This window comes from Zingiber officinale, chromosome 9B, assembly GCF_018446385.1.
Source record: "Zingiber officinale cultivar Zhangliang chromosome 9B, Zo_v1.1, whole genome shotgun sequence".
NCBI classification, from domain to species: domain Eukaryota; kingdom Viridiplantae; phylum Streptophyta; class Magnoliopsida; order Zingiberales; family Zingiberaceae; genus Zingiber; species Zingiber officinale.
The window spans coordinates 112,577,117-112,605,016 of record NC_056003.1 but is presented as its reverse complement, the minus strand read 5'-3'; the positions used below and the strand labels follow the sequence as shown (position 1 = coordinate 112,605,016).

The window sequence follows — 27,900 nt, the reverse complement described above, 5'->3', positions numbered from 1 at the left end:
CGCTATTGAAAAGTGAAACCAGGGAGCGTCGATATCTTTATATGATCTTCCGTTTGTCTTTATCATATAATACAACAGAGTGTTTGTGGCAAATTCATGAAAGATTTTTATGATGACAGGAAGGAGAAATTAAGTTAACAAAACAAAGATATGAAGAAGTTAATTCTTATCTTCTTCCCTGATGGCTATTGAAGCGTGATACACCAAGTTCATGAGAAGAATTTCTAGTTTCTGGTTCTAAATTCTGTGCTAGTGCAACAAAATAACCAATTAGCACAGCAGCATCAAGTAAAAGACAAATGATGTAAACATGACACTAATCAGAAGCAAGATATCTTAGTTGAAATGGAGAAATTACCCAAATTGAGTCTACAACTCCATTGATTGAACCAGACAGAAAGAGATGGTCAAATCGACTCTTTCTCTAAAAGCTTTCTTTTTAGATCTTTCAGAGCATGAACTATTTCTGGTTCTAAATTGTGCTGAAGTAATTTTCCTTGCATGGAAGTTGACCTGGCAGAATCAAATAAATGAATAACAGCAACTGATAGTCAATTATTTTTAGAACAGCTTTGCACCCATGAATCTAATAATCAGTATCTATTCATAGAACACAGCAATTAAGGTTCTTTATTTACCATAACAGACTAGCAAATAATGTCTAAGCTTCTTAATGCAGTCAACTCATTTTTAAATTTCCAAATATGGTCCAGTGCAAACTTGTAATTTATGCTCTAAATCAAAATTATGATTCATCTATGCTAGCAGCATAGAGGCGACAGAACAGAAACGCCAGCACCAAATAGAAGGTGGGCTCCAGCAGCAATTGATGAACTTGTTAGGGAGCCCTGGAGATAAGCTTCGGCAGGCTACAACAGCTGACAAACTGAAGGAATCCAAGGCCTTAGGTAATATAAAACCTCCCTCTTCTCTTCTCCTTCCTCTTTTGTTCTCCTGCTCTTCTTGCTCTTCCTTTCCAAGTCAGCCAACACCATTGCATATGATTTATATGTTGAAACCTGCTACTATGTTGCTTTATCTTTATGAGAAAATTTAGTTAATGTTCTTGTATGCTTATTCTTGTGCATTGATTGCATACATACTAATAATAAGTGAAACCTAAGAAAAAAATGGAAACCTAAGACAGTCCCTAAAGTGGGCATAAATCAGGAGAAAACATGAGTAACAACTTATACCAAAATGGTGAAGGCTTCATCCTCAACTTTTGAGCTTCATTTTTTTTCAACTAGTATTTTGCAAGTAACAACCTATCCAAATTTCCAACTCATCCAACCAACAATGAGAAAATTGATGACATTTTTTATGCACGTTTTGTTTCTACTACTATGTCCTTGCAACAATTATCCTCAAATGAGACAGCATGCCAATCTGATGTCAGAATAACATCAAGAAGTTTCGACTTCACATACTCTTTTCTACCAATATCTTTCATAGGCTTCCCAGTTGAGTCCTTTTCAACCAAGGCAGAATCATGCAGAACCATCTAGCTTTTGAAGGACTTTAGAAGAACTTCTAGGAGCAAAAACGAACACATAAAGGCCTGGAACATCTAAAGCATGTATAGCGCACTTAGAAGATTGCAAGGGAACTCCAAAAATATTATGGAAACCAGTTGGAACACTAAAGATTGCATGTCAGGAGTCCAAGGTTGTATGCCAAAGAGTGTGTCAATTTTTCAATTTCAAGTCTTTGACTGTTATGAAGGTCTAAGAAACTTGCATTTCATTTGTGTATGATATTTTCAAGTTCTAGTAATTTTGGTCTTTAGATCTTAGAGGGATGAATCTTGTACTTGGTTGGGATAGCATATTGGATACAGGTTAAATTTCTGACACAGCACTTCCTCTCCAATTGCTTCAAATCAAATTGGATAAGATTATTCAACTGATTAACCTGAAAGCCAGGGGTTGATTCAGTTCAAACTGAGTCAGTGGAGGTATTAAAAAACTAGTACCAAAATTTGGGCTGGTTCAAAAAGGAAAACAATGGGATGATCAACTCAAACATTGCTCCTTTTCCTCTTCTTTCATCTGCTTCCTCTATTTTTTTCCTCATAACTTCTACTTTTAACTTCTTATTGCAAGCTATACCATATGGTCAAATGGGACAAGCATAAATTATCTCCTATCCTCTTTCTATTCTACTTATTAACTTAAAAAATTTTCTCAAACTCACCTCATAATGTGGAGAGGACAAGACAACAAATCTACCAAAGCAGGTCAACTCATCACCCTACATCCAATCTACTTCAATTTTCATCTAGTTTCAAAAGAAAAATTCGTTAATATCCCTATGCACAGTTCACTTCATGACCTCATTTTACTTAAATGTGCTGCTACCTTCAGGTTGTATTCCTTGTATAACTAGCTCAGTGGCATTGTCTCTGTAACAATGGAACGATTTTTCAGGCACAGTCCATGTTCATAGTAAACTTTCTAATTGCAATTTATTTTCACTGAAATTGCAATTTCCGTAAAATATTAATACCAAGATACATCAAACATTATCTTGAAGATCAAGGCTCATGTCAAGATGCTTGCAACTAACCAGTCAAGCAAGTTTTGTCAATTGAATAAGAACAACCAACCAAAGGAATGTATTCTAAGTTCCACTAGTTGGTTGTATTTAGCAGATCATGGGAGAGATCACAAGCACCAAATGACTGCCAATAACAGGAATAGACAGCCCAATCGGATATTTGGTTGAACAAGTAAGCAAAATAAAAAAAATAAAGCAGAACACAAGCAAAAGGGTCCTAAATAAACAATTAGGGTAAAAAGTAACTGCTGCAGCAAAACAAAGGAATATAATTATTCTTTTAGCATTGACCATGGATCAAAATTTTGTTCCGTGCAGCCCGGCACGGACGAAATTTACTGTTTCGCTTAACGCACGAAACCGGCACCGTGAGCCACTTTGTTTTGTGTGTCGCTGCGTTCGTCACAGCGACGACAGTGAGGACGCGGGCTTCATCTGCCGGCCAAACGAAACCGACACATCACACGAGCGCATCTCGAGCAAGAGGGAGGCGTCGTCGGACGCCTCCGGCGCCATTGGAGGCATCCACGGTGCTTTCAGCATCGCGGGCGATGGCGTCCGTGGGGCGTCACGATGCGATGGCGGAGCCAAAAGCATTGCGAGACGCTTCCGGCGCCGCCGAAAGCATCGACGGACGCTTCCGGCGCCGCCGGAGGCGTCGTCAGATGCCTACAGCGTCGTCGCAGGCATGCGGGGGCACGCGAGCGTTGTGGGGCGCACGGGTAGGGGGAGCGGGGTTACTGCGCAAAACTAATATTACACTTTAATAAATCAAACAATTCTCATTCCCAAGTGTAATATTTTAAAGAAGCTTTTATAAACCCTAATTAAATTATCCTAATAAAATATAAAAAAATATATTTAAAATTTTAAAAATTAATAAATTTTATTAAATAATATTCTGAAATTGTTTTTTATGTTTTAAATTTTATTTAAATTTTTTTTAAAAAAAAATAAAAATTCTAAAAAAAAATTAAAAAATTCTAAAAAATTTTATAAAAATTCTAATAAATCAAATTTATATTCTGACTAAATATATATTATTTAAATTATTAATTAATTAAATAAATAGTTAATTTATATAATTATTATATATAAAATAGTATTTTATATTAATTTATATAATTATGATTACTTAATCTAGACATTGAAGAACTATAAAGGTTATGTATCAATTTTAATTCGAGTCATTGATAGATTAATTTTCTTTAAAGAAAATTATATTTAATTATTTTTTTAATAATATTAAGTTGTTTAATAATGAGGAACTTATATAAAATTAATATACAACTTATTTTTAAATTATACATCATAAATATATTTATCTAATAATTACTATATATAAATAAAAAAAATACCGAAATCGTATCGGCACGGCACGATACGATACCGAAACCGTATCATTCCAGTCTGGAACCGAAACCTCGGCACGGGTCGAGATTTTAAACCTTGGCATTGACTATATTTTCTTTAAGATCTCATTCTAAGCTAGAGTTTCGGTAGCAGTTGGATTGAAATGAGATGTTACCGTAACATGTAGGAGTGCTAACACACAATGCTCGTGGTAAATTAGAGGCGAAGGAAGGAGATGAAGAAAAATAAAAAGAAGAGGAGGAAGCAACTACTTGGAGGAGCTATTTGGTGGCTTCTTCCACAACTGATAGAGGATATTCAAGAGTTCAGCCCTTACATAGCTATTCACGAGTTGAAGAAAATATTTGATGAACTTGTGCAGTCCTAATGTAGCTATTTGCGAGTTGAAGAGAAACATAATTGAACTTTATCGTAAGTTTTATGGTCCTAGTTGGGGATCTATTTAGCGAATCATCACGGTCCTTATGGAGCTACACTAAATCATCATGGAGCTTTGGAGTTATCACAGAGGTTATGTTGTTTAATGTCCTACTAGGGATGGCAATATGGGGAACAGGGTGGGGTTTTAGCTTCTCGCCCCATGTAGGAAGCAAGGCGGAGTGGATCATGGGAGACAAGTAGAATTGGACTTCTGTATTGGGACATATCAATATCAACACAAGCTAGGAGAGACTACATGTGTTGATCAGCATTCAATTTGAGTAATCTATTATAGTGATACACTTTGATTGTATTGCCTAACATAACATGAGATTTCAAATCATTGTCTAAAAAATAGTTAAGATGCAAGCATACAAAAAATAACAACACAGTGTAACAAGCATCTTAGAAAAGCATACCTATGTTCATTTAGCATTTGCTCAAACTCCTTCTGTGAAGCCTTGATCTGCAAAATAAAGCAAACAAACATCTAGCAGTAAATTCCAAGGAAACTCCATAGCATGCGAAGGAACAATTTTATCTTAGATGATTCAAGAAGTACCATAGAAGCAAATATTTTTACAATATCCAGTTATCGTATCATCCAAAATAATTTTCTTATGTAGAGTCAAAAACATAGACGAGTTATAGAAAAATTTATATTGACAATCAACATGTATTTTTTAGTGCCAGCCGTAAAATATGTTAGAGATAGGTTGGGTTCATGTTTCACTCACCTTCAAACATAATATGCAGCCACTTAAGTGAACACGGTTAATCAATGGAAACATAATAATAAATATGTTTCAAAAAACATTAAAAGAACTAGAACAAGTATTCTAATCCACCTAAACTACTTGCATTCAATATGAAGAATGAATCAGAGGTAGGTTAATTGATGAATCTTGTGCAGTGTCGTTTATCCAAGTATGTGATCAGGGATAAGATGGCTAATTCTACAACAGTTCTCCAGCCTCAAGTAACTAAATAGATGTTGTAACCTTTAGGACTCATTTACTTCAATGAAAATTATATGGAATAGATGGAAAGTAGCAGATGAAAGATAGACTTTCTCTTAAAAAATTTTTAGCCCAAATGTGAGTGGAAAATGAAGTTTTGAAGGTGTCAAATAATTAAAGTTCTTTGGAAAAAGAAAATACACCATATGTCAATTTCTTACAAATCTAAAATCTTCTTTGATAACTTCACCACCACAAACACCTAAAATGCCAACAACTAAACTAGTCTTCCTCCAAATAGATAAAGAAAGGAGCAGTCTCCATCCGCCCAAGTAAACAACACAATCAAAAAAATAAACCACGTCCACCATTACTATCATTCATCCTTCCTAAATTGTATCCTACTTTCTATCTTCAAACAAAAAGGCACTAAGGTGGTAGAAGATGTGGATATCCTATCACCAAGTGGGTCAACTTCCACATCCTGTGGTTTTTGTCAGTTTGTGCCCCTCTGGACCCTTGTTATCAAGAAACTTAGTGATTGTCAAAATAAAATGACAATCTATGTGTTGAAATACTTAACAGTTAAGTATTTCAACACTATGAGAGATATAATACCATGTTGACAACATATGGAAAGCAAAGAACTAAAACAGCCACTTTGCTTGGCTTGCATGCGCTAATATTAACCTTATTGCTTTCTGCACTTAAAAACCAACATTACAATCAAAAGAATTTATTATAAGTGCCAACTACCCAGAAACAACAAACACATGGCAAAAATAATTTTGATTTTCTATAAGTTGCTTGTCATGGATGCAAATGGAAGTGGCCATCTCTCACCTCAGACACCAATGCTTTGCAGCTCCAAACAAAAGCACCCTACACGTGTAAATTCATAGTAAATGCCAAATATACAGGGAAGGAGGTTGGGATAATAATCAATACAGAAACTCGTGACAACTCTTGTTCAAAATACCATCAAGTATCCACCTATAATAACTTATCAAAACATGCAATTATGAACTACGATTTTGATAGTGAGATGATGCAAAATAGGAAGTTTAGTTTTATAAGATTTTAATTTATAAAAGATTAACGTGTAGGTGTTCCTCTTTAGGAAAATAAGTTTTTTAAAGAAAATTTTCAATTTGGGATTTTTGGTAGGAGTTCAATTTATATGGGGTATTTCCCTATTTTGCAATTGGATTATTCCCCAGTTTATTTAGGATAGTGTCTATAAAAGGCAATCAATTCTACGTGCTAGACCATTTTAGCATAAATTTCCTCTAGCGATTCCAATTCTCTATATGAGATTTGTTTGTGGTAGTGTTGCATCAACTTGGCACAGACACCACAAAGCTGTTCTTATTTGGTTGAATCATAAATCTCATTCCTGTTAGCGAGCCAACCTGAGCAACCTTCCTCTTCAGTTTGTGATGTTAGATAGATGTTTGGTCCCTATTGATCAATAAAATATAGTGTAAAGTCCCTCCCATGAAGTTGCCCTTGGTAGGCACTGGCTTATGATCTCTTAGTAACTAATATAGAAGAGAAAACATTTATATATTCAAACATGATATACAAAAAATCAAATTATACCCAACCAAACCCGATCTAGTTGCACCAGAGCCCAAGCCATATACAAAATCAGCTAAGTCTTCGAGGAAATTCCTTCACCTTCTTACACAGTTCCGATCTAGAAAAAGAATGAAAGAATCCAAAAGTGATGTTAGCTTTAGTCCTAGGAATTCATGTTGGGATTAGTATCGCACTAGAGGGTATCCCCTGAATCTAAGATCTTATGCTAGTTTTAAATTATAACTCCTAAAGGGTAGTTTGATGATATACCACGTATACACACAATTTAGCATGTAATAAGCCATATTTTGAGATCACGATTGGAAGATCTTCCACACTACCACGAACACTCAAGAAAACATTAACCTAAATAGACAAGTCAAGAGAATCTTAAATAAAGGCTTTATTAGGGAAAGGATGAATTTTGAAGTGGTCTCCACGTAACAAATATATAAAAAGGAGGTGTGGAGAATATGTGTTGACAGTCATGTCATCAACAAAATCACTGTAAAAAAACCATGTTTTCCATACTTAAACTCGATGACATGCTCAACTTGGAACAAAATGATTCTCTCAACTAGACTAACATAGTCGGTATCATCACATTAGCATCAAAACTGATTATAAATAGAAGACTACCTTTTAAACACATGATAGGTTGTATGAATGCTAGTCATGTTTAGATTTTAAATGCCAAAAGCCTTTTAACACGATGATGAATCAATTCGTAAAATCTTTTTATAGGAAAGTTCTCGGTATTCTACTTTGATGACATTCATATACAACAAAGCAAATACCACCCACTTAAAATAAATTTTCTTAGTCTTTGAGACCCTTAGAACTAAATTTATATGTCAATCTGAGGAAGTGCTCATTTTTACAACCCAAATACACTTCCTCAAATTTATCATCTATGCATAGAGCATCTTAACAAATCTTTACGAAAGCAAGGTAATTAAAGATTGGTCTAAAGTCTCCCTTTTATAGTCTTTACGAAATGAAGGAAAGAATGACTAAGCCAACTGTTCTCAAACATGTTGACCTTTCTAGAACGATTTAAGATAGCTTGTAATGCATGTTGTAGTAGAACTAAGAGGTACTCTCAGCCAAGAAGAGCATTTGATTCCTTTACTCAGCAAAAAAACTCATGACTCAACAACACTACTCATCTTTAGGGCTTAAAAGCATCTACATCAGTTACCCTATCCAAAGATTTTACTCTAAATTTTGGATAGGGTAGCTAAAAAACCTTTGCATCAGCTACCCTATCCATTCTCTAAATTTTACATTTATGAATAGTACTTCTCTAAATTTAGGAAATGGATTTCATTCCCTAAACATTCTAGAGGAGAAAGAAAAATAAGGAAGTTGATATATGGTGTAGTGAAAAGTGAATATCCAAATTTAATAAAGTAACTTTTTTTACCCTAAATTATGCATTTTGGATAAGGAAGCTGGTGTGGATGCTCTAAGACATTGGCACTTTTATTTGTTGTAACACGAGTTCATATTACATTCTGACACTAAATGATAGTGTCATCTAATCACAAAGAAGTTATGTATTAAATAAGCTAGATGAGTTAAGTTCCTCAAAAGCAGACTTTTATCTTGAAGCATTGACTTGGCAAGGATAATAAACCTATCATTGCATTGAACCAAATTATGTCTACCTTACATAGGATGAATACAACAATAGTAAGATTTGAGCAACTCAACAAATAAGTATCCCACATGTCATAACTTCAGAATTATTTTTCAAGATACTGAGGATGGGAACCTTCCTTTGCCTGCACTTTTTCATTAAGAACAATTATCTATTCAAGCAAACACATCTATTCCTTGGCCGTCACTCAGAGATATTTTAATTTGGGAATTATATTGTAATTGCAGGTCACTGTGGAAGAGACAAAACCATAGCACTTCGCCTTTATAGATTCTACTGATCGTCCTTAAGACTAGATGTTGCTAGAATCTTCTCGTAATGTGACACATGGATCAAAACCACTAAACAAAAAAGAAGTCTTTGTAGATCATTATATATCCCATATAAACCTTGGGAAAACCTTAGCATGAATTTCATTTTAAGATTGCCAAATCAATCAAAATCATGATTCCCTTTTAATTCTCATAAATAAGTTCTCCAAGATAGCACATTTTGTTGCTTGTAATAAAACAAATGATGCATTTCATGTGGTTAAGTTGTTCTTCAAGGAAGCTATTAGATTGCATAGTTTACCCACGTTGACAAGTTAGGTAGGGGCGTTAACTTTGTAATATCTTTTGAAGACCTTACATTGATTTTAACTCAATTTTCATCTGTGTTTCATCCATAGATTGATGGTCTGACATAGGTGTCAATCATAGATCAGAAAAATTTTTAGGGACTAATTGGCAAAAAACCATAAATTTAGGTTATATTTTTTATGATTACCAAATTGCCTATAATAAATATTCTAAATCACTCAAGTGCTGCATGTTCTTTCGAAGTCATTTATAGTCACAAAATTCACCAACCTATTGATTTGATTACTCTACCCACCACTTAACATATTTTTAACTTTGATATGAATTTTGCTAAGCATATTTGAGAATTTATACTGATATTAGGAGAAAATTACATTTAGTAACAAAATATATGTTGATGCACATCATAAAGAATCCAAATATGAGATTATGTCCTTGTTCATATTCACCATGAGAACTTTATAAAATTCCTTTAAGAAATTTCATGCTCACTCCATTGGTCCCTTTCATGTTGTGAGAAATATTAAAGTACTAATGCCTATATTATTGACTTACTAAATTGAAATAATTACTCAAATTCCATATTGTCTATTGATTGGCCCATAGTTATTTTCTTACAACTCTGCACAGTGCAATTGACACCTCAGATTAAAGTTGATCCATTGACGGTGGTAGCTTCCAATGAAAGCTTGATTTATTGGAAAGAACATCTAGATATAGATGATACTCAATTCACAAAGATGAATTTTGTCAAATTGCTCCAAGGTGTTTGTTGTAATGCAATAAATGTCAAAGCCATCTTCTCTGATGTTATCTCCTAATTGTATACATCACACCTATGTTTGGCATCTTTTTTATATTTGATTTTAAGCTCTTCTGATTTTTAGGAGTTTAATATGGTAGGTGCTTTAGGACAATAAAGTTTTAAAGGAAATCTTTAATTTGGTAATTGTTTTATTTTAGAGTGTAGGAAAGCATGTTAGTGTGTGCACTTATGTGTCAAGACACTCTTTATGTATTTTGTGGATAATTATTTAATAAAGGCAAGAATTTATCGTTAATTATTTACTTTTCTGTACGTATATGATTAATGATAAAGTCCCACAGATTAATAGGTATATTAATCTGAAAACAATCATTGATCGGATAGATATTTAGAGGGGATATGGATATCTAGATCAACGCTGAGTATGACTAGGTCGAGATAAACCGAGGGATGGATATCCAAGTTGTACTTGGGGATGCCTTGAGTTTAGAGGTACACTGGACACGACCCGCTCAAGAGGAGACCACATATTAAGTATCATTGGTTATTCCTCTTATGAACAAGTGTAACTGATCATTTGACTTGAGACCTTCATTGCGTGGAGTTATGTGCTTTGACGCCGTTAAAAGCCATCTTTAATCGGATTGTGATTAATATGGTAGTTGGGTGTATGGTAAAGCGTAGAGAGAATAGTGTTGAGTCAATAGAGGATTCATCGCTCTCTTGTATTAGGAGTTAACATCCTGGCCACTTGATAGAGATATTAGTGACTTGAAATCCATGGCCATGGGAGGAATGATTTATCATTCAAGAGGAGTCTATTATATCTTGAAAACCAAGTAAAACAATTAATTTGGTAATGATGCATAATGTATCGAATTAATTGGGATGTAGGCTTAGATGAAGAGATTGAATTACATAGTAATCGATTCATGGTGGTTTACAGTTTATGACTGATATTAATTTTATCGCGTTGGTTGGCTAAAAACTGTTGCTAGACGGTTACCTTAGTCTGTGTATAGATTTACACTACCTTCATGTATAAAACCTAGAGGGTTGCACGCATAGCACATAGACATGAACAATGGTATCAGAAGCTAGTCGAGATCATGATCAAATATGGATTTATTTGATACAAAGAAGAGAGAATTCGAATAGCCATAATCATGATGATTAATGGAGAATTCGAAGAGTCATCATAATGATAATTAATGGAGAAGTTGAAGAGTCATCATAATGAAGCTCATAAATGAAGAATTTATGGAGGCTATAACTCTTCATCTTCCTAATTAATGAAGATCATAAATGATGAATTTATTGAGAACTTAACTCTTCGTATTCCTTGGACGCTATAAGTAGCCATCCTCGGAAAAATTCAAAGCAGAATTCCTTCTCTCTATTTCTCCTTCGTCAACTTCTTCGTTCGGAAGAGATCGTAGTGCTTCCAAGGCTTTGTCGATCAAAGAGGCTAGCACCTAACGGATCGTATCAAGTTCGTGATTTAGTGCGCGTGGATACCGCTAGAGGAGTCACACGTGGGGCTCTTATCTGTCGAGTGATATCATTCAAGCCTATCAAGGACTTGAGGTATGTTTTTATGTTACTTTTGTGTAATACTATATGAACCATGAAAAGATCCATGGTCAATATATGTCTTCCGCTGCGCTCCGAACCCAACAAAGCATTGGTAGGAGTTTAATGTAGACATTTTAAGAATTTTGTAATTGGATTATTTCATAGTTTGGTTAGATTGGATTCCTTAGAAGATCAAGATTTTTTTGGGATGGTGTTGTACAAGGAGGCCTAGAATACAAGTAATTCTCTAGTGAGTCTGAGAAAGGGTAGGTAAGATACCAACCTTTTTAAGAAAAGAGATGATGTCCTAATTTTGGAAAAAAATTATAGGTGACTTAGGTGGCGTTTGGTTAAATGATGGGAATGACTATAGGTATAGGTTTGATAGTAAGGTGGAATGGGAATGGGAATGGAAATGAAATCCACCTAGTTAAATGGGTTTTGTTGATTCCCAAAAATCTAGAAATCATTCCCAAATTGTCATTCCCAAACTCACAAACCAAACACTATCTTTTACTATCATTCCATTCCCTCATTCCCAAACCCATCAACCAATTATTTTAGGTTAACCAATAAAAGAGAAATAAAGGAAAAGATAGCAGTGAAAATAATCAGCTTAAGAAACTATTTTTTATATCTATGTTAGATATTAAGTCTTATCATATTTAATTTGTCGCGTCTTAAATTAGTTTTTAAAAATATTTTTTGACAACAAAATAATTTGAACAAACATTTTAGGCATCAAATTGAAGTCAAATTGAGTTCAAATGGAGTCCATCGGGTAAGCATGGTAATTAGGATCACATGGATTCAAATGATGGTCAATTTGGATTTGGTTTGGGCCAATTTAGGGCTGAACCAAATTTCTAAGTGGGAATAGCCTAGTGTAGCCGTCTTGGGATAAATTATGAGAATTTTTAAGTTGGGATTATATATTCTCTCCTCTCTCTCTCCCACATGTATCTCTTCCTAACTGGACACCATCACACCCTCTCCTCCTCTTAGTCTCTTCACGTGACATGCAACATTGTCGAACCTACCGTCAACCCAATCGACCGTTGACCTCCCCCTCTCCGTCGACTTCTCTCCCTCTTACTATATGTCTTCGTTTTCCTCTCTCTCCTTTTCATTTTGCTTGCCTAGACATTGTCACCTGCCACCTGAGCGTCATTGTCGCTAAGCCAAGGGTGAGGTACTGTCAACGCTCTTCTCTTCCCTCCCCTCTCTTTTCTCTTATCTTGCTCCTGCTAAGCAGCCACCACCCAACCAAACCAAGGACTCCACCTGACCAAACAAAGAGGGACTAATGGCTGACCCTTTTCTCCTATCTCTCTTCTCCCTCTCCATGCACTCTTAGCGACCACCAAGGTACTCTTGACCGAACCAAGAGGAAGCAGATAACACTGTTGTCAGCTCCTCTTTATTTTCTCAATTTCCTCGTACACTGATTCAATTGAAGGTAAGAAATTGATGAATAATTTTATTGTTAATCCTGGAAAATAATAATCTATTTTAAATTAATCACAACCTATTATTTAGGTTCAATTGGGTTGAGTGTTTCATATCAATAAAACACATGCCTTATTTCGCCGATCGAGAAAGATTGCAATGTAAACATTTTATTTTATTATTCTATTTTAAGTTGGTGTATCTAGTTTAGGATGGGGAAATAAATTGTTGTTCATTAGTAGTGGGAGTTAAGAGTTATAATTGGAGTTACATCAAGGTACTTAAATCAAGTTAGATCCATCAACCTTATATTCTAATTAATTTCTAGACTTTTGTATTATTATCATTATTAAAGATTTGTGTTGCGTTTGTGGAGTTGTTTCTATATTGCTCCCTAGTTTACATGTTCCTTATGCATGGATAAATGTATAAAAATAGATTATACATATACTTCTATAATTGTTTTGAAAATAGATAACACAACATTTAAAATAGTGAAATGGAAAGAAATTAAATTAATAGAGGTTGAGGGTAACTAATTGATGTTCTTTTCATGATATCCATATGTGGGTGATCATATGTGGATTAAGATGGGAAGTGTTTAGGACTTGTTTTTAAAAATATTGGTACTTTTAATATTCTTGCTACTTGCTGACTTATATGTTGATACCAAGGTTCATAATCTTGAGTCATGCTAGAGTTTTAATCTTTAATATTATTTCTATTGTGTCGATGTTTCGATGTATGGTGTTGGTGGCGAATTGGAGATGAAGAAAAAAAAAATATAACTATATAATTATAGTTATCTTTAGATTTTACGTTCCATATGACATGATACAATTTTAACATTATCTTGTATGTACACAAGCTAAAAAAAATATTATCAATTTATCATGCCAAAAAATATTTAAGTGTTTTTCTGGATAAATAAAAATATATTAAATCCAAAGAAAAAGAGAGTACAACTAGGATTAGGCAAGTTCAATCACCATCATCTACCATCCCACGGCCTAGGGAGTTACTTATGTCTGACACAACGTCATATTAGAAGATCAGAGTATACTCCTAAATCCTAATGACCAGTATGCATAAGTTTGGACACTCCTAAAGATTTTCTCAATATCTAATTGTCTCTCTCCAAAGAAACTACTATTCCCCATAGCCTAGGGAGTTTGCGCATTCCTGAGTTTGCACACTCAGGAGTTTGCACACTCCTGAAGATATCTTCTCAATATCTACTTGAGGTGCAATGATAAATGGTCCTGAGAGGTCGTCCACACAAATTCCCCATTAATTAAGCAGTTGTTTTGGGTACGGGATCTTATCCTATTGGTTGTTGAGACACCGGAGGCTACTAGACAGATGCTGGCAGATTGGTTTATTCAAGACAATGGAGTGGATTGGGCTTATGACTTTTTTAGGCAACCTAGTCCTAAAAAGTCATGGGTCCGGACAATGTGGAAGGCATATATTCAACCGAGTTATGCAGTTACATTCTGGAAGCTGGCACAATGACGTCTCCCCCCATTAGAGACAGACAAAAGTATTTGGAGGATCGATAGTGCACCTTCTACTGCCTTATGCTAGAGTCCCAGGAGCATTTTTTTCTTTGGGCCCCCCCCCCCCTGCGCTGGTTATAGAGAAGGATCAGAGACTAGCTTCGTATACGATAGGAGATATCTACATACAGGCAAATGATGCAAGTCTTCGAGCAATTCTGTTGAGGGAGTAAGGTGTTAACAAAGGCTCGTCTTGTCTTTAATGATGATTCACTATGTTTGAAGAGATATTTAAGTGTTAACATGACACTAACTGTCAAGTGTTAATATGACATAAAACTCATTGAAATGATTGACATAACAACAAAGGAGACATTGTTTATATCAAGTAGGGCTAAATTTTGATAATTCTTCAAAACGACATTTTCCAACCTTGTCATTCGATCCAATACATGATTTCAAATCATGGTTGGTACTTGTACATTTTTATATTGTATAAACTGTTTAAAGATCATATGCTAATATACAATTAATTTTTTTCAACTTTTATCTAAAAGTTTATTTAGGTTAGTGATTCACTCTAATCAATAAATTTTAAATGAAGAAAACCTATATTAAAAGGTGAAAATTATAAGTCTAGCCTCATACCACAATAATTACATGGCCACATGAGGTTGTGGTAGTGAGCGATCATCCCATGGCAGTATTTATTTGTGTGTTATATCTATGGATTGAAATATCGAGCCGTGTAGCCCAAAACAAACACTATTTACTGTTTCAGCACAGGATCACCACTGGTACCTACTAGCGCCCCCAAGGCGGGCATCGTGACCCCTCCATGACCCTCCGTGCCCCCGCGAAGGGTGTCGCGACCCTAGGGTGGCCCTCTGCGAGAGGACGCGGCCCGTAGGGTTGCAACAGGGATGCCCATGCAATGGCAAAAAAAAAACAAAGTAATAATTAAACTTGAATTTAAGTTAATAATTTTAATCAGCCCCTAGCTATAAATATAATAATCTAAATAGGTTTAATCAAAACCTAAAAAAAATATCCCATTAATTTAATATATATTTTATTTATTTTAATTTTAAAAATATATAATAATAAAAATTATCTATTTACTATATAGAGGCTCAACGATTTCATATTTTTTGTATTTTTAATTTGTTAAAATTTAGATTAAATTTTTTTATTTTAATTAAAATATTTATATTTAAAAAATACTAAAATCATATAAACACAACACAATACAGTTATACAATATCAAAAACATATCGTTCAATCATAAATTGAAACTCCAAAACAGTTCGAGATTTTAAACCATGATTATATCATTGTATGTTAGTAGTGAGGACTTTAACCTACACATACATTATTTCATTCTAAGGGTATTTGCTCCAATAATTCACTTCTTACTGATTTATTGGTGATAAACTTACTATGACAGATTTATTGGTGGTGACTAAAAGACGATAATTAAAAGTATATCAAGTAGTGATAAAATATAATGATAAATAAGAAGAATAATTGTTGGCTTTAATTGATAATGAATTTAAGTAAAATGAAAATAGGGGTTGCTATATATATATATAACTGAAATTGAGAACATAAAGTTGTAATATAAAATGTGGCTTTACCTACTCCCTGAATAATTTGTGTTCACTTTCTATTTTTCCTTGTCCTCCACTTTTGCTTTTTGAAGTTATAGTTGCTTTCAGTGAGCATAACTTCTAGTACTGTATGATTTTGTTGGAACTTCTGTAGAAATTACATAGTTTGTTGAAAATTTCTTGTTTATCTTGAGTTGGTAATTGTTGGTATGTCTCTTAATTTCCTAGTATTACATTGTTACAAAGTGGGGTATCTTGCGGTAAGTGGAAATTATACCCACAGAGAGTAACAATCTAAAAGTCACAGAATGGTTAGAAAGGCTTCTTAAACAAACACATTCTGTACTCAAACTTAAATATGAATTTCAATCATAAAGGTTGATACAAACAAGTGAAAACAAGAAATAGAAATATAATACTGAAGCCTTCTCAACTCAATTTTAGTATCAAATCCGAATACAAGAATAAGAGAGGAGCCAATGTGAAATCGAACCAATCGATATATACAAAAGTAAATTGAGTAAGTTTAACTTGTTCCATAACTAGATATACTGACTATTGAAAGTTTGGAATTATGCGAATGCAAATAGCTTAATCATGTTAATTTGGAACAAAGAGAAATGAGAACAATGCTAAAGCTAAGAAAGGTTTGCATAAACAAAATTAATATCAGTAAAGTGCATACTGCTGCATGAGCTGCTTGTTGGTGACACACATCAGATGTCACGACCCAGACTCGTGGACACCCATCAACCTTCAAAGCAACTACCTACATGGACCAGTAAACAGTTGCCTCACCATCAACTTAAAGTTGAGGAGCTCACAAGGTAGCAACTAGAAGAACTAGAATAAAAAAAGTACAGGAAAAGTAACTGACCATACAGACCAGGTCTTAAAGATAGGACAAAAAGCATATAGATGTTGAGAGTTGTGACTCTAACCATATATCACAACTATGGTTCAATGCCAATACAATTACAACTTTTGTAGTAAAAATATTATGATATCTACAGCGAAAGACCAAACTCAATAACAGAAACTGTTTGTTTTGGTATTACGTTATATAATGTGTTTTAATTAAAATATTTGGCACCATCATCATGGCCCACCTTCTGAGTTGCTGCTCACTTCTTATCCAATCTGCCTTATGTCCATGCCCACCAGTCGAACAGGGAGAAGAATTAAAATGGTAAATGAATTCCAGATTGGATTCGGATCCATCATAAGACTCATTAAGCTCACAGACAGAGCATCGGCACCCTTGCCTATGTTCATACCCACTAATCAAACACGATAAAAAAAAGGTTGCGTAAAATGGTCACATACAAGTTCTCAGTAGCTTCATATCAGAAGTTTATAGAAAGTTTATCTCCACTGTTGAGCAAGTCAATTTGTCATCAGCATCAGCAAGCTTTCAAGCCATTGATACAAGTGAACTGTTACTATCCCTTTCAACATTTCTTTCTTCGCCACTTTCTATCCCTTCAGGGTCCAACAGTTCTGGTGCATCAATGGCTTGAAAGGATTGCTGATACTGAAGACAATTTGACTAGTTCAATAGTGGTGATAAACTCTCAGCAAGCTCATCAGATGACAAATAGTCTTAGGATGGAAGCTAGTGGGAACATGTATGGGTCATTGAACTTTATCCTTTTTTTTGTCTTGCTTTGTTTTTTTTTTTTTTGGATAAGTAAAAGTTGTATATCATGTATCAAAATGTACAAAATGAGGCTTTGAAGTATCAGATCTAATAAACACCTAAAGGCATGTATACATGGAACTGTACACTCCTAAATATCAACTCAACATCTAATTGTCCCTCACCAAAAAAACTACGGTTATGTGCCCCTCATACATAGTGTATCGCTGATGACAAGGCCAAGTGACAGGCCTTTGTCAACATCCTGCTCCCACAATAGTGCTAACCAAAAACACTAAGCATTCAGCGACATGAAGACATCTCCAAGGGCAAATCCTCTGCCATAGCTCTACAATAGGAGGGCACTAGAAGAACAGATGCTCCTGTGTCTTAAGCGCCCTTTCGATCCTCCTGATAATCCTGCCTATCTCCGGCATCTAGAAAGTAACTGCATGACTCGACTATAGATAAGTCTTCCACACCATCCGAGACCACGACATCCTAGGACTAGGCTGGCTAAATAAGTCATACTGACGCTAGGCAAGATAGAGATTATCATGTGGGCCAACGAAAAGGGAGGGTTTGAGAATAAGGCAAGAAGAGAATCGTTGTCCTTCAAATATTCCTGAAAAAAATATTTAATATTCAAGGATAATCGCTCAAACAACTAAACAGATAAACTGCAAACCATAAAACCCAAATGAAGGAAAGAAATCTTAATCTATGAACTATAATTCCTAACTTGTAAAGAAAGGAAAGAAATTCAAAAAGAAAGGAAAATTTATTAACACACTGACAATCCTAAACTCCTAGACTGATTCAAAATGCAAAAATATAAAAAAATAGAAATTACTAAAAATGCCTAAAATAGTAAAAAAAAATCCAAAGTTACCAAAAATAACAATAATTGTTAAAAATAATAATAAAAATCTTCGGACCCTCCTACATCAGTCATCCCGGGTTAAAAGAACTCGTCATCGAGTTTGGAGTAGTTTCATATGGTAGCATCATCTGGCACTAAATCCATAAAATCTACTTTGTTGAACTTTGAGAATCCTCGTTGATCTGCTAATGAGCACAATATCGTGGACGCTGTCCTTATCCATCTTCGCATCCCTCAAGCACTTCTAGTATTTTCTCACATTTGCAGCATAATCCTTGATGACGATGAGAATTCTGGATTTCTTCCGAGGTCTTCAATGTTTGAAGTAGCATCCCTTTCCAAGGAGAAGGCTTCTTTTAGGAACTTGGCGAAGTCGACCATGGAGTAACCGTAGAGGGGGGGGTCGGGGTTGATGCTGAGCTCTTTGTGTGAGCAGAGGCCGACTACGACCTTGCTAAAGTAGTGCACCTCCTTGTCATAGTCGATCACCGGAAACTTGGAGAGCTTCTGAAACACCGGGAGGTAGTGGTAGACTGACGCACCATCATCGTCTGACAGGTTCACTCGATGAACAAGACGACGGGGATGACCGTCTCTTCAATGGTTTTGGCGTCTTCACATCATCATCCTCGGCCACAATAGACTTTTCCTCGATAGGAACATGTGGGGTAGGTAAAGGCTCCTTCTCTACTAGTGGAGCGGGTTCCTAGTCCGTAGGCTTCGAAGGCTCCTTCGCAGCTTCCTCTGGCTCTATCTCCTGTTCATCCGAGTCTTCTTCATCTTAGTACTCTTCTAAATTCTTCCTCCAAATCATCTTCGAATCCGTCCAGGTCATCAACGCTCTCGAAGCTATCGTCCTCCATGACGAAATTTGAGTGTAACCAAATAGAAGATGTGACCTCTCATCTTCTTCATTTTCTCCCAATCTCTAATCTTGGTTTTGCCTTGTCGATCTCATGAACATCGCAAATGCTCTCACCATGCCAATGCTAGACCTTTAAGCTTGAAGGCAACCAATTTTACTTTCACATAATCGGGTACCTCCTCAAAATAAAAAATCCTCTCAACTTTGTTGATCCAATCAAAAGCCCTCTACTGGTAACATACTAGAAAATACTAGAAGATTAATTTGAAACTCAGGCCTCCATAAGGCTCCTTCCTACCACGGCATTCTTAGTAAGCAGCCCGCTGGTGATAAGGGCTCTCAAAGGTAGACTTAGATCCACGATCTAAGATCTTACGATTTCAAGATCTCGTGTCACTAGACGCTGGGTTAAATCTACAATTTGCCTCTATAAATCCTCAATCTCGTCCTGGATGCTACAACTACGGTGCGAGGCTGTCTCAATCGAAACCTGCCTTGCATGACCATGATCACAACCACGACGACATTCTATTGGATCTAATGCTGAACTTGCTCAATCAAAACATGTCAGCTCTGGTATATGACGCTGGATAGGATAGCGATTATCCTGTTGGCTGACAAGAAGGAGGTTTTCAGGAGAAGGCAAAAAGAGATAACCGTTGTCCTCCAAATTTTTTCGAAAAAAAATTATTTAATATTCGAAGATAATCTCTCAAATAACTAAACAGACGCTTATATAAATTTTAAACATCAAAACTCAAATAAAGGAAAGAAATACTAGTATATGGACTATAATTCCCACCTTGTAAAGAAAGGAAAGAAATTCTAAAAGAAAAAAAATTATTAACAAACTCACAATCCTAAAATTCTTAAATGGACTCAAAATACAAAAAGATTAAAAAAATACCTAAAATACTAAAAAAACAAAATTTACCAAAAAAATTAAAATTACTAAAAATAATAATAAAAATCTTTGAATCCTCCCGCATCACCTATGCTCGGGCAACCCCACCATCTTGTGCAAACCAATCTATCTGCCTGGCCATCTCAGGTGACCCTGCAGCCTCTAGAATGAGATCTCATATTCGTGTATTTGCAGCAAACACTTGATCAAAGGAGAATCTGAATGGGTTGTGTGTCGGGTCCAAAGATATCTGTGACTCAAGTAAGTATGATGAACCCACTTCATCCAGAGTGTGTCCTCCTGAATCCGCCATAGAACCTTGGCTAGGAGAGCCAAGATCCACGCCCGCAAGTCCCTGAATCTCATATCTAACCAAGACACCGACGGGTGCTTGGACGTCCACATAAAAGATCGATGAATAATGTAAATGTGATCGATGATGCCCTACGGTATCAGTAGAATGGACAGCAAGAAGCACTCGACCCCCTGAAGTACTGAGGTAAAGAGTTGTGCCTTGCCGGCATACGACAGGGTCTTCTTCGGCCAAGTATTGATCCGTCTAATCAGTGGGTCGAGTAGGGGGAATATTCAGAGAGGCGGAGATGCTTTGGTATCCCAAGGTATCGAAAAGACATAGCACCCTAAAACCTGTGATGGAAAGAAGTTATCTAAGTGTCTGCTCATCCACTCCAGCTATATAGATGTTCGACTTCGGTCATTTAACTTGAAGTTTTGTCGCTGCCCCAAAATCACTCAAACAAGTGGTCAGTATGTATACTGATACTACATCACCACGACTAAAAAGTAGAATATCATCAGCATAGGCCAGGTGGGCTAGTCAGAGGTAGTCGCATGGTGGGTGAAAGCTGAATCCAGACCTAATGGTGCACTTCTGCAGTTGTGTCCCAAAGATCTCAATATAAATGCTAAATAGATAGGGCAATAAAGGATCTCTCTGTCTTAGCCCTCGAGCCCCTCTGAAGTAACTAAAAGTCCCACCATTAATGGACAGCGAGAAGGAGGCAGTGGTCAAACACTCCATGATCCAAGCCACAACTGTCGGGGAAGTTCAGGCCCACAAGAGCATCCCGGAGAAAATCCAAATGTACTGAGTGGTGTAGTGAGAATTGTAACTCATCTAGATTCTTGAACTCTCAACTAAGATTAAAATTTATACACATCTTTTATATTTACCCAATTAGCAATTTGTATTTCCTTCTTGTTTTCCTTGGTCTCTATTTTGCAAACAAGGATTGATTTTGAAGTATTAATTAATTTCAGACGGTACGTAGAGTTGCTTAAAAATCCTCACTTTTGCTTTATTTGCTTTACTTTTCATTTTGTCCATTTGGCATTTTGTTACTGGATATGCTCGGTGTACTTTCTTTATTGAAATAAATGAGTATATACATTTTTGTTGAATAACTCCTATATACTTTGAGTTGGTAATTATTATTATAGTTTTTTATTACCTTTTAAATATTTTCTCTAAGTGGGATAACTCCTGGTAAGTAGAATTAGAGCCCTGAGTCATGACAAGATGTCCTTATCTGTACCATAGGGCACACAACGTTAAAGAGTTTTGATAAAGGTTAGTGTATAATTAGCCTATAATTGCTAGTGATTGTGTAGATAATTACATGAACTGAAATTATGCAAGTTCCCTACTTCCAAAAAATAAGCTATCAAATAAAAGGACTAATTATTTTATTCTGTTCATTTTTTGAAAAAGAAAACAATTTGCTTACAAAGTTAGTGCAAGGATACGTATGTGAATTTGCATTATAAAATCATTATACTTTCTAACATTTGCATCACTTGAATATAGAAAATTTAAATAGAGCGAAAAATATGAAAACAAAAATTGCACCTCCTTTTCAATCCAATAATCAGCACACATGTCACATGAGAATATTACATCAATCCTGCTCCATCATAAATTTGCATGTCAGATATAGCATAAGAAGATTCTTAAAATTATATTATGATGAATAGACATCTTTTGATCATAATCTACTAAAAAGAGTATTACCTATAGAAAATTGATTGTAAGTTCACTAGCTTAGTTTCATGACAAGAGTAGAAGAAGAAGAATTTTTTTATGCCAATTAATTTTTGTAAGAACTTAAATAACATGAAAAAGGCAATATAGCAAAACTCAATTATTCAATACAATGACATCACAACCTCACTGCATGCTCAACCAATAGATTGATAACAAACAAAATATGGAAAAATGGGATATAGGGAATATCTCATCCTACATGCATATTTGAGGTACCAAGAAAATTAATATCGCAAAAACCACTATCCTAAAAATTTGAGAAAAACTACAATCATAAAGATTTTGCATTTAAGCCAATTAGGACGTTGCACATAAATTTCTCACACCTTTTAAGAATTTCAAAAGAAATGGCTTTCTCATGGAGACATAAAACAAGTGTCACCAATAGAAATACTAAAGAACCATAACAATGAAAAATTAGTTTGTCATGACAGTTTCTACATTCCAAAAGGGATTGTAAAGAATCAATTAACTCAAATGATCTACGGAAATGTAGGTAACCATGATTGAATAACCTTACCCTCCAAAGTTTTCCTTATGAGTTGGAAGTCCAGACATCATAGCATCAAACACCACAACCACTTTTACTTCTGTAGAACTTGAAAAGGCAACAGAATAAGACATAAGATGTTTTATCAATTAGTACAATTGATAGAATAAAATGACAGTGACATATTCAAATATATTAGATATGGATCTTTAAGAGGATTATATACAAGAAAGTATTAACAGTTAAAAATCTGATGTTGCATCAGGTGACCCTGGAATAGCATTCCAACAAGTTATTAAAATCTAGTATTGGTCGGCATGTGTAATCTCTAGTGTCACCAATGCAATAATGCAGATGGGTTATGTAGCAAGCTGAAACTAAGCATGATTTGGCACACTCCAATACATCGAGACATGAATTCAAGTAATATTTATTATTTTTCTATAATTTTGTCTTCAACATTCTAGTTGAAATGATTATCTTACTATAGTTTATTCTTAAAAGAAAGTAAGCTAATTGGAAGAAGATTATATGAGTAAAACTATCATAAATTCATCTTGGCACGTATTAAAGTAAAAATTCTTATAATTGGCCTACCTAATTGATAGCTTCATTAAGTATAGAAGGGAAAAAAAGAATTAAATAAGTAAAAATATATGTGAATTTATCTCAACACATGTGGCAAAAGATAACTCGCTCACCCCAAGTGCCCCTCACCGTCGACCTCACAGTGAGATGAAGGGAGTAAATCACGGTGACCAAGAGGCCTCTCTAGGAGGGAGGGATTTTATTCCCAAAAAGATTGTTCCCTCGGGGATTCAATCCCTCCTCTCAGGTGACAATCTACCACCCAAGTACCAACTCGGTTATACCCAAATATCAATAGCTATGGTACAATCGAATGTCAATTCAATTGATTATCTAATTACTATAAGGCTAAGTTTTAGAAATCAATAATTAAGTATTAAGTAAAGAGTATTGAAGGATTAAAACTTATTTAATTCATCTCAACATACTTCAATGCATGTCAAATGAAGGTACAACACTATCAAAACCATACTATTTTGGACCACGACAACTCCAGCATAAAATGGTGTGTTAAACCTTAGTATTAACTTCAAATAAGAAACAAAATAGTAATGGTCATCTTTTTGTCCCTTAACACCATAAAGAACTTTCTTGAAGTTATCACATTATCATATGTTAGCAACATCGTAACCTGGTTTTGACAATAAGATCATTGCTATTATCATGTCCAGCAAAATTTAATTCTAATGTAAATAATTAGAGTAAAAGCATAAAGAAAAGCTCAAGACTAGCAACATCATGCAAAGTTCTGCATCAGACTTATGGCTTGAAGTTCCACTTAGCAGTTTTTCTACTTATTTAGTGTTGCCTTATAACATACCTCAGCATAAAAAACATAGTTCCAAACACCAACTCTCCCATAATGCCCATATAGTCTGCTTAAACTGGGAGCTTTTCTTTTCTAAAAAGTTTATTGTGTTACTGATTATTGTCTTTCATTCCAATCACAATGGTAAGCATCGTTAGATATCTTTCAGGTAGCAGAAAAGCAACCACAAATTTTCAAGATCTTATTGAGATCATACAAAGATATGAATAAGCCAGGAAAAAAAGTGGAATAATTATCACAGTCAGAATCAAACAAACCTTTAATTGCACTAAAAGTTATCAACTCATCGATCAGCTTTTGGCGAGCAATATCAAGTTTTCCCTTGATAAAATGCTTCTTCAATTTTGCCCAATACCCACATACATTGTATCCATCCACAAGAAGTACTGGAACAGCAGTTTCCAACCCCTGGTTTGTACTGGACAAAAAGTATAGAAATCAAACAATGGCCAATGTTTCTGTGGCTACTGAGAAGTGTAACTGCATTAATTTTTATATCCAAATAATTAGTATGAGTGCTTACTAATAAAGATTCATAGTTGGATCTTTATAGAGCTCTGTGTCTCTTGGAATTTCTTCTTTAACTACCTTCTTTTTTCGATAGCTTGTGGCAGGCCTTGGGGTAGTTGATCCCTGTCTTTGAATATCCTGCAGTCAGGCATAAGCTGTTAGGTACTTAAGTTTAAACAAGTATAGTGTACTATGAGGAATACAGTGTCAGCTCTTGTTTCATTCTAAACATAAATTTATAAATGACCCCAAGTAGGCCATGAATCTACCCACCATTAACCTTGAACATGGAAGAAAATGATTGAATGTGGCTAATGGAGCATATGTATGACCAGATATGCTTCATTCATAAGATAACCTAATTCAAAACTATGCAGTTTGATGAGTGCAAGAATAGTGGAACTGAGAAGGGGAGCTAATGTGTCTAGTGCTGACATGGCAAGCGACAGATTCTATGAACAAGTATATAAGCCTCACATAGTCACATTCATGGGACATAAGAGAGATCCTTTAAATTGCATAACCATGACCATCTAATCAGAATGGCATAGGTTAGCATGTAATAGATGTTCCATTAACTGCACTAGAAGACTAGCATTCCAAGTAGAATTTTTCTTTTTTTGTTGTAGACTTTGTGACCTTGCTTTGGTTCATGGTTTTTGCAAATATATATATCCATGACAAATACATACATTAATCGAGGAAGAGCAGACCAAATAAGACTTTGATTAGCAACGATAAAATAAGAAAAAATTGATTTAAATATAGATGGTGATATAATAGGAGATCAAATCCAATGGTGTAGGAGGATCCATATAGTCGATCCCACATAGTGGGATAAAGGCTCGGTTGTTGTTCTGTGTCTAGGAAAGCATGAACGGGATGGCAGTTTACATGTAAAATAAATAACCTCTAAAGTTTCAGTGTTCTAGCTGTTAAATTTTCCTCTGCATGTGAACTGTGAAATTTATTCCCGTGAATTTATATGTGCATGAAAAAAAAAATCACATTTTTTAGTCCATTTTCTCGTTGTTAATATGATTCCTAGATACTTGTCATGGTACTCATGTTCAAGTATGATCCACCACTGAAACTTTTGTCATCCTAGACATCCCTTATAAAATTTAGCATTTGAATGAAATTCTAACTAGCACAAAATCGACAAAAAAAAAAATCAGATCTTTGCATATATTTAACTGACAATATATCTGCATTTTTTTCCCTTTGTTGCTTACTCAAAGAAGCAGTCCAAACTGAACACTCACATTGAATGCATGTGGCAGGTTTCAGTGGTGTGCGCCTTACAATACCAGCACCCTCTTGTAGGAACCTTTCCTTAGAACATTATGTATGGTAGTATACTATGCATATATCAATATATCATGAGTCTCCATTTAGGGTGGGCTTGGCAAAACAGTCCAGTACATGATGCAGAAGCAACAAGTAGTTACAGGATCTCTGAATGAAAGAATGAAGATAAAAAAGACTGGCATACCTTCCATATCTTTAAAAATTGTAAGTTTTGCTTGACATTGGATGTGATCCTTGGTGGAGCTTGATCAGGACTCTACAAGAATGAGCTGTTAGGTCCTTGATATACCATGCAATTGAGGAAAGAACAAAAAATGATAAGAAATGTAAAATACAACTCCAAGAACCAACAGACAAATTCAGAAGAAGAGAAACCACATTTTCACAAGCAATGAAACTCTTATATATATATATATATATATATATATATATATATCTCCTTGAGTACCTAACTTATAAGTCACAAAGATACAGAAAGCACGGTTTGATCAATAAAAAAAAATTCAAAAAGCAAGAGCAGATTATGTCTATATAACGACGAAACAAAAATGGTCGCTTTCATCGCACTTTCCCCCTCTCCCCGTTTAAAAATATCGAAACTTCTGAGCAAGTGGAAAGACAATCGCTATCCATGAAATGGAAACGGATAAAATTTTATCACATATAGTGGCATGCTTCAGTAAATCAGAACGTAGAATAAAACTTTGTGCCGTGCCCTATTTTCTAAACAGTAATTATCTTAGCAAGGCCCGAACAAGCATTGAGCAAGAATGAAAACAATCCCAGACCCAACAGCTGAATCATCATTGTTATCATCTTGAGAGGCAGAGAGGGAAAGGGTATGAGTAAGACGTACCCTGCGGTCGTGGTTGTTGTTGTTGTTGCTGCTGCTGCTTTTGGATTGAGACTTCTTGCTACTGACCATGCCGACGATATGGAGACGCGAAAGGGAGCAAGGAGACACCAGCGCAGTACGCAATTTCATGATATCTTATGGGCTCCTATCTTCCTCACTCATCGCTGTCCTCCTCCCTTGTCCCTTCTTCTGCGTCTCTCGCTCTCGCCCTCTACATGAAGTGCGACAAGACCTGCGTGGAGGGGCAACAACTCGCCGACGCTGCCGAGTCAGACCTGTGGCTGGAAAAAAAGAGAAATTTTTCAGTTCAACCCTTTACGATTTATCTTCTTTTTAAAACGCTAAATTTAAGGTTATCAAAATACTCATCATCATAAAAAATTTTACCGACCACTGAATAAATAAAAAAATAATAATAATAATATAGATGTGTCCTAACGAATAAACCGATGTTAATTCTTCAAACTCACTAAATGTAATATTTTTGGACGAGATTTGAATCTTTATTACTAACATTTTTTATCATCACACACATATACATATATATATATATATATATATATATATATATATATATATATATATATATATATATATATATATATATATATATATATATATATATATATATATATATATAATTTGATATGTTATCATCATGAGGTTTAGGATTCGAATTTTGATAAAGTCAAGATAAATACCTCTTTTATGTACTAATCACTATTCCAAAGATTATGAGTCGCCTGTGATTTACCTGTTCCGTGTTAATCTTGGGGCGGGTTAACGAGGACGCTAGGGACGAGCGTATTCGTCTTTTGCCACCAGGAGGAATGAGAACCTTTTATTAATCAGACTGGGTAATGTCGAGCCTGGGGTGATCGGGCGACCCCATGTAAATTTTCCACAAGTCATCAGGGTAAATCG

General features: G+C 35.2%; 1 protein-coding gene across 4 annotated transcripts; it reads right to left on the bottom strand.

The window, feature by feature from the left end:
* Positions 1-5: 5 nt before the first annotated feature.
* On the bottom strand, positions 6-27,282 carry LOC122023885 (uncharacterized protein YacP-like). Of its 4 annotated transcripts, none has more exons than XM_042582300.1 (11): positions 26,977-27,280; positions 26,305-26,376; positions 24,823-24,947; positions 24,557-24,717; positions 22,913-22,982; positions 22,198-22,252; positions 16,722-16,805; positions 6,156-6,194; positions 4,773-4,819; positions 359-513; positions 6-249 (listed from the first exon to the last, which is right to left on the bottom strand). In XM_042582300.1, the coding sequence occupies exons 1-10, from the start codon at positions 27,103-27,105 to the stop codon at positions 408-410; spliced, it is 888 nt and encodes a 295-aa protein (XP_042438234.1). In that variant the 5' UTR covers positions 27,106-27,280; the 3' UTR covers positions 6-249; positions 359-407. The 4 variants fall into 4 exon arrangements, with proteins under 4 accessions (XP_042438234.1, XP_042438233.1, XP_042438236.1 ...); XM_042582299.1 differs by having other exon boundaries at positions 6-244; XM_042582302.1 differs by lacking the exon at positions 16,722-16,805 and having other exon boundaries at positions 6-244; positions 26,977-27,282.
* Between the last annotated feature and the right edge of the window lie 618 nt (positions 27,283-27,900).

What these genes read in the sequence shown, in the direction of transcription:
- LOC122023885 (XM_042582300.1), bottom strand. Translation starts at nt 27,105, where the DNA reads ATGAAATTGCGTACTGCGCTGGTGTCTCCTTGCTCCCTTTCGCGTCTC. An exon ending in ACAACAACCACGACCGCAGG is followed by an intron (nt 26,377 to 26,976) that starts GTACGTCTTACT and finishes TCATTCTTGTAG; the next exon opens with AGTCCTGATCAAGCTCCACC. An exon ending in ATTATTGGATTGAAAAGGAG is followed by an intron (nt 16,806 to 22,197) that starts GTGCAATTTTTG and finishes TGGTCCATGTAG; the next exon opens with GTAGTTGCTTTGAAGGTTGA.